The 8135-nt window shown below is 43.6% G+C and overlaps 1 protein-coding gene across 1 annotated transcript; it reads right to left on the reverse strand.

Annotated features, from left to right (window-relative positions):
- Positions 1–3371: 3371 nt before the first annotated feature.
- Positions 3372–6813, reverse strand: LOC124679123. Its single transcript, XM_047214942.1, has 4 exons — positions 6164–6813; positions 5189–5423; positions 3974–4050; positions 3372–3619 (listed from the first exon to the last, which is right to left on the reverse strand). The coding sequence occupies exons 1-4, from the start codon at positions 6782–6784 to the stop codon at positions 3548–3550; spliced, it is 1005 nt and encodes a 334-aa protein (XP_047070898.1). The 5' UTR covers positions 6785–6813; the 3' UTR covers positions 3372–3547.
- Positions 6814–8135: the final 1322 nt, after the last annotated feature.

Consider the following 8135-nt stretch of genomic DNA (forward strand, 5'->3'; position numbering starts at 1 on the left):
AGATCTTTAGCCCGTCATGCCCGGGCAGCTTGGACTCTCTCTAAAACAAATAACTGAAATGCAGCGCAACGCTGTTTTTCATTGAATTGTAGAGGATTTTGGGTTAGTTTGGTTGAGTTCTAGAGCTCATGGCTAAGAAAAAGGGTACCTCAGCTGGATAGGAAATCTTCAACAAATCTGCCTGGCCAAGCTAGATTGCAATGAACGTGTTTGGATCGGGTTCTGGCCTAGCCGGTAGAATATTCTGCTGTCAGCCCGTAATCCATTTCTTTGTCAGCCCGAAAGAGGGATTAATGATCCATGCCTGGTGTACCATAACAGGCTAATGACCATCACAAGCAGTCTAGGCCAGGCTACTGCGAGATGATTCTCACATATATGTTCCTACTTCATTAAAAAGTGAGTGTGTACCCGAAAAGTGTGTTTAACACATGAGTATCAGTGCTTCTGGTTTTTAAAAGTCATATTTTTCAGATTCCATAAAATTTAAAATTAAATACCCACATACATATAAACATTCCGAAGGTAAGGTAGAAATTTTGGAGAGAAATATGTTGTATTTTGAGAAATATCTACTCCTATACGTAGCCACAATTTTTTTTTTCATGTAGCTCAAAATACAATGCAATTTCCGCCAAAACTTCACAAGAGTATACAGGATATGTGTATGTATTCATAAAATAAATACAATGATTTTTTGAAACAAAAATACATGATCTTTAAATATTTTAAAAACTGGGAGCACTGACTCTCATGTGCACTAAATGTGTGTAGCCATTGATAATGTTCTGTGAGAATGGAATATGAATGATGCTCAATAGCGTGGCAGAAGAGAAAACAGGATTGCAGTTTCGGCCTGCTCAGACGAACATGGACCTTGCTCTTATGTTGGTTCATGTATGTAAGCACCACCAATGCTACATGTTCCCCTCGAAAGAAAAACTATTGCTACATGCGGGTTATGTGTTAACGGATTTGCTTAGGTACGCATTGTGCAATGAAGGCTTGGTTGTGGTTGCTCATTAAGCATACTGCTCGATGCAAATGGTGTCATTCCCTAACTGATAATCCTACAATTTCGCACGCAAGTGTACCATTGTTGACGTAAGAACTTTATGTAGAACGCGTACTTGGACCATGTCTGCCATTGCTCCCCAATAAATTTGATGAGATTGACAAAATCGCCACAAGCGTCTCGATCTCGACGGAAACATTGTCTCTCATTAAAAAAATCACCTTTATCGCCACCGCACAACACGAAGAACATCACCGCGACCTTCCCGAACGGAATCGGAGCTGCGTGAGCCATGCTGCCAAGAGCCACCGGAACTGGGGCCGCCTGCCCAGATCTGGCACCAACAACAGCGCGACATGGAAGGTGCCCTGCCGGCGCTGGCCCCACCGAAGCCCTCCTGGCTCAGGGTGAGACCCGCCTTGCCCAGATCGGGGCCCTCCTGGACCCAATCTGGGTCGTGCCGCCAGCAGCTTCACTCCGCTGCTGCCCATGGAGCATGTCGCACCAGCCCACCCTCCACCAGAAGCCGTCGCCGCCAGACCAAGCTTGAAGATCCCCGAGGAGCTCCGCCGCCCACCGTGTCTGCCACGCGCAGAATCGTGCGCGTGAGGAAGGTCCCTGGGCGAAGCCCACGCGGTTCCGGCGGCGGCGACGGAGGAGGGACGGATGAAGAGGGGTGGCGGTGCAGGCGGCTAGGGTTCGCCCCGGCTGTCGCCCGTGGGGAACAACCCAGAGCGCGTGCGAAGCGTTAATTTCCCCGGGTTCCTTGTTCATCATGGCAACGGAAGGCTACGCGGAGAAGAATGGATTGAATAATTTAGTGACCCAGTATAAAATATTTTACATGGCAAAAATAGTAATGTTTTCAGACATTACAGTTAAGTTCACAGAATGTACATGTACATGTAATTTATTTATTTTTGCGAAAATTCCACCGATCTATTAATAATCATCAACAGTAGTACTAAAAATTACAAAAAGATCATCGGACCACCTAGCGACGACTACAGACGCTAGCACGAGCCGAAGGCGCGCCGCCGTCCTCGCCCCTCCATCACCGGAGCCAGGCAAAGCTTGTCGTAGTAGAGCTTGTTGTAGTAGACAGACGGGAAGTCGTCGTGCTAAGGCCCCAAAGGACCAGCGCACCAGAGCAGCAACCATCGCCAATGATGACAACCGTAGATCGGAAGAGACTGATCTGAAACCACACAATCGAACACAAGAGACGGCTGGATCTTGGGAGATCCGCCGGACACACAACTCCACACGCCCTCCGCCGACGCTAGATGCACCACCGGAGCGAGGATAGGACGGGGAGGACCTTATTCTGACTTCAGGAAGTAGCCGCCGCCTCACCATCCCGATGAAGACACCGAGAACAAACTAAACGAAGAACTGAAACCTTCCCGCCGGCGAGAGGCTGTGGTCCGCCACACCTCCAAGGCCCCAAGGCCACCGGAGGTGGAGCGGACCGGCGACGCCGCCGACGAGAGGGACGAAACCCTAGATGGGTTTTGAACCGCCTCTTGATGGCCTGTGTCTTTCCCGTACCGGTTACATACATGTACATGTAATTTAAAAGCTATTTTGTGAGTGTCTTTTAAAAACGAGAATCAACAACATGACGGGTTATTCCTTCAATACCGATTATACATGTCCTTAGGTAAAAAAAAAGTTGTCATTTCTGTACAATTTCATTTCAATCTAAATTTAATACATTAAGGCAAGACGCTGAATGGCGGGGATAAATTTTATATATTAAGGCAAGGTTCTCAACGATGAGGGGAAACACAAATATAGATTGCTTAGAGTTTTAGTAAGCCAACAACTTGACATACCCATATATCTCTCATCAATCCATCGCCTTGTTAGAAATGCGATTGTTGCGACCCCCACTTGAAACTCAAGTTTTATGCGCCCATCCAGTAGCAACGCACAGGCATCTAACCAGTAAGACACTAGAGTGTCAAACCTGACGTTTGAACATCCAACCAGAGGTTGGTTCGCACCAAAGCTGCTCTTCACAATGTCATCATTGAACAATTTGACTGACCACCACGGTTAGTTGCAGAGTTGTACGATGGCGTCTCTTCCAGAAAACACAATTCGTAACAAAAACCTTACTAATTTAAGTCCTTACCAGAGTCCTGCTGCCCCAGCATAAAACGTCTTCTACGAACACCCATCACGCCCATATTGTCAAACGACATGCCTCACCAGCACGCCCCTGGGGGTGCAAATGCTTTGCGATACAGACATAGAGTCCTAGATTTCAACATGAGAAATCCAGTTTCAAATTCAATATTAGATCCCAGTTGTGTGCCACTTTGACAGAGAATGATTCCCTCCTTCACCATTCGAGCAATATATACATTTATTTTCCCAAGAGAGAGAAAGAGTTCCAATTCTTATTCGCACATTCCATCAATAAAATGGTAAGAAAAAACAATATTCTCTACTGAGAACCGTTTGTCACCCTTAAAGAATTGTCTCCATAAAGAGAAGACGAGTGAACTATGGATATGAGCAACCTCAGTCCATCAATGGAATAACCTCTTTCAGATCATCTACCCAAGGACTGAATTGATCCTCGTGTGCACTATTCTGCAAAAGGGAGTGTAAACTTTACAGTTTGCAAATATATTCATGCTACCACAGTACTAATGCTGCAAAAAACAGATTTTATTATGATCGATGGCAGGCGCACCTAGCCTGGTCTTTAAACGGGATATATTGAGCAGCATGGCAAACTAGTATATCCATAACATGTCTCCTTTTAACTCTACCAACAGAATACAAATGTGCTCCAGTTGTGACCAACTTATTAGAGTAAATAAAAATAGTTCAGGTTTTAGAGTTTGGGACTTTGGATTTAGATGGAGACATGAACCTTACAGACATGACCACAGTAAGTGCCTACATTATTATTATCAGAGGAAAAATAGTATGAAAGGATACCTGCAACCAGAAGAAAAACCCCCGCATCAGAGCTAAACCATTGGAATAGTTAGTGTTTATAACTTGTTCAACAAGATCTGAGGATAAATAAACAAATGTGTTAGTAGTACAAAGACAACAACTCAGAACCCGTTGAAGGAAACTGCATTCCTTATCGAACAATACAAAGTGATTTACGATAATTAACCTAAGCGATCAATATTTCAGAGTACTCGAAGGAAAAATATAAAATATGTTTTGCTACTGGTTTATACTACTTCCGTCCAAAAATAAGTGCCTCACTTTTGTCTAGATAGATGCATTTATAGATACATCCCTATCTAGAAAAAGTTGACACTTATTTTTGGATGGAGGGACTACTACAAAATACAAAGGGTCGCTTAAAGCATCTGCAGTGCATGTTTTTTTTGCTGCCTCTAAGCGCTCTCTCCCCTCCTAGAGGCAGCCTCTACACTGCAGCCTGCTGCCTCCAGTGTAAAAACGACACGTTATTATCGCCTCTAGCCTCAGAGGCTGACTGTTCCGAGTAAACAACTCACAAATACTGGATTGGGGGGTTCACACGAGCAGAGAGAAACCAGTTGAGGAGATCAAGGAGTTGAGGCATCGGACTAATTTATGATTCGTGAGGTATACCTAGAGGCAATAGGAACGTCTATACATTGCACAATTTTGCACTAAATTTGGAGACTGGACGTGGAGCCCATCATAGATGGCAGCTCAGGCTCTACACAATGGTTGCCCTTAGTGACTTGTCAGAGGAAATGAGAGCTTCTCAGGCAAAATAAAATTATTATTGTGTACTAGCAGAATCTAGAGTAACTGAGTACGGCACATCAACAGTATTAAAATCAAGATTTTTTTTGGTTCAAATGATTGATTGCTAGCTGAGCTGCCCATCAGAATATAGAGTACTGCACAACATACTAACACATACATTAACAATGATGTATAGCATATACTGCACTGAATTCAACATTCCAGGATAACGCATTCTACAATGACTGTTGAAACAGCACAACAGAATGTCATTAATCTCAAGACCGAACTGTTCATGAAGTGCAAAACGTACAGATCACAGAATTTACTTGCCCATTACGATAACAATAAGAAACAAATTTCTGAATGGGAAGAGTGCAAAAAGCAGTGCAAAACAGATGAGACAAATAACATGATACTTGTCAGATAAAGCGTATACATGATATAGGAACATACCTGGGTAATGGTCAAAGTATGACTTGCCCCTGTCGTCAGTAGGGTAGAATTTTTCATCATTGCGAACCTGTCGCAACTTGACTAAAGGAGTACGGATAGAAGCCATATCAAACAGGTGAAGGTACTCTTTCCGGCTAAATGGCTTCTGAAGAGCATCCATCAATCTTCGCTTGAAGTATGAATCTGGCCTCAGGTTGATATGTGGAGGCCATATAACACCTTGTGATCTATGCGACTACAAATTCGTAGGAAGCAAGAAGAGAAGTAAATCACACATAGTAGTTGCCTTACAGAAAGAAAAAAAAAGACAGCCCTAGTACATGAAGTGGTGTACACCTTCAGAACTTTGGTTAAATCTTTATAATCTTATACTGAAGGTCGTAGATAGTGGTTAATATCAATTGGCAAGATCTAAATTACACGATATAGACTAGCTTATAATTGGTCATAGTCCTAGCTAGTTGCATAAGTAGACAGAGTTAATGGCTACTGCATTATTATTTTATTTTTTTGCCCATATTAAGTGATTGATAATGAAGAATCAACAAAAAGGGTAAAGCGCGCACGGGGGGGCAATGTTTGATCACAAATGCTCGATCAGGATGGCGTGATGTCTAAAGACATGAATGTGTCCACTTCTTTGGATATAAAGGTTGACTCATTTCTTCAGAATAACCTTGATTATATATTTTCCAAACATACCATGAGAGCCCAATTGTCAATTGTATGTGAATTTCTGAAACGATGGGAAGAAAGGCACATGCTACAGAACAAAGTAGCCTCACTAGCGTAATTGCAAATGTTAACATACAATGGACCTAGTATTGGCACTGATCATTTGGTTACAAGCTATGAGTCCTAGAACAGGCGCAAGCATAATCCAGATGCAATTCTTTACATGCCGATCAGCTCTGTCAGCCAACAGTATGAAAATGTAACAGTAAAGCAGGCGTCAGAGAGCAAAGATATTCTCACCGAAGCAGCTCGAGGCTCAGCATCGTGGTGTCCTGCAGCTCGCTGACCCTCCACCCTTTGCCCAGGCGCTGGATCCGCACGCCAATCGCACACGTTCCGCTCCGGAACAATCACCACCGGCTCGTCTGAATCTATCCCCTTCCCCTGTTCCCTAGAGGAATCAACGGCCGCCTCTTTCTCCGATTGCTCCTCGATCCCGCTGCTGCCTCCAGATTGCGCCGCGTCAGGGTCCGGCTCGTAGTCCACGACGACGCCGCCGATCTCGAGCCTCAGGCGGTTGTTCACCACGCGCGTGTGCTGCAGGAAAACGCGGTAATCCTCGTCGATGTCGACGAGGGAATCGAGCCACGAGGGGGGCGCGTCGACCGACGAGTCCCTCTGTTCTGTCCGGCGGTTGGTGCTCCCGCGGCCCGGGGACGGGTCGGAGACGCATTCGCCGTCGGAGTTGGCGATGGGCGACTCGTACTTGATGACGGAGGCAGGGGAGGCGCCGCCGGGCGGGAGCTCGAGGATGTAGGAGTCGCCGTCGGGGCGAAGGTGGCGGAGGAAGTAGAGGTAGTCGGGGTCGAATTTATCGGCGGGGCAGTCGCCGGCGGCGAAAGGGGAGGGGAGGGATGGCATCGAAGCAGGCAGGGGTTTGGGGGTTTGGGCTCGAGACGACACGACAGTCGCCTGTCTTTGTCTGCTCATGGAATTATGTCGCGGATTCCTCGTCCTTAACGGAGCGATTACTGTAATTCGATATGGTTATGGATCCTTTTTGTTCAAATATTACTGTTCCAAATTTGTTTGCACGCGAAGTGCATGCAACTTAAACTGAATCAGATGTTCAAATATCACCAAATTTGTCGTATTATTTATTTTTCCAGATTTCGCTTTTTTGCAGCCCTTTTCTATTTTACCTTTTGGTTAGTTCTTTGTTTTGTTTCTTCTATTTTTTTGAAATAAATAGGATATTTACAATTTTATTATGAACATTTTTTATTATTTGTATAAATATTTATAACATATATAGGAATCACTGTTATAAAAAATAAAAATATATTTTTGGTAATATGGGAACATTTAGTTTAGACACGTCTGAACATTTAAATATTTTACAAGCACACATTTCGTTAGTACTAAATTGATTTGTAAAAAATAAATAAAATTGTATACAACTGTTTGATGAGGAGTGGTGTCGTGGCTTGTACCTGACACTCCCTTTATTTTAAAATAGGTCTTAGATATATTTTGAAATGCCAAAAAATTGGAAACAAAACATTTGTGTGTACATCTTCATGTGCTACACACCCATAAAGTTGTTTCATGAAAAATCAACTTGTCTTGTGGCTTATGTAAAAAAAGGCAAAATTTGGTGCTAAAAATAATGGTTTTGACAAGATAAATTTTCACTTTTTTACATAGATCACACAAAATATCAGTTTTCCATGAAATTTGGCGAACGCAATATATTGTGGACATGTGCATGTAGAATTTTTTGTCAAAAAAATTCGACACTTTCAAATATGTTCTTTTCGGTAGAGGAAGCATATGCACCCTGGAGCCGAATTTAATTTCCATTTTTTACGGGCCTTGCCAAATGGGACCTTTTAGGAACCCTCTAGGCAACACGCGACAAGTAGCACCGCATGAAGCGTAAAAATAGAAAGTCCTAAAGTTCGAACTGGATATACTGGCTCACAGTAGCGGAGCTTGACAAAGAAATCAGGGCAGGCCAAAAATATTTTTTAGAGAGAAAATAATAGGAAAAAGTGGGATTAGACAAGACTAATTATGTTTTAGGGATGAATAATAGCATAGACGGGCGGGCCCAGGGACGAAGCTCCCATATAGGGCAAGGTAGGGCGGTCGCCCTACCTTGATTTTTGGTGAATACATTTAGATGCGCGTGTTTTTTCTGAAAATTTTGAGTGGTCATACGTCGAAAACAGTACTCCGTATGAGAAAGTTATGCTTGTTTCAGTTGAAC

This window comes from Lolium rigidum, chromosome 7, assembly GCF_022539505.1.
Source record: "Lolium rigidum isolate FL_2022 chromosome 7, APGP_CSIRO_Lrig_0.1, whole genome shotgun sequence".
Classification (NCBI taxonomy): Eukaryota; Viridiplantae; Streptophyta; class Magnoliopsida; order Poales; family Poaceae; genus Lolium; species Lolium rigidum.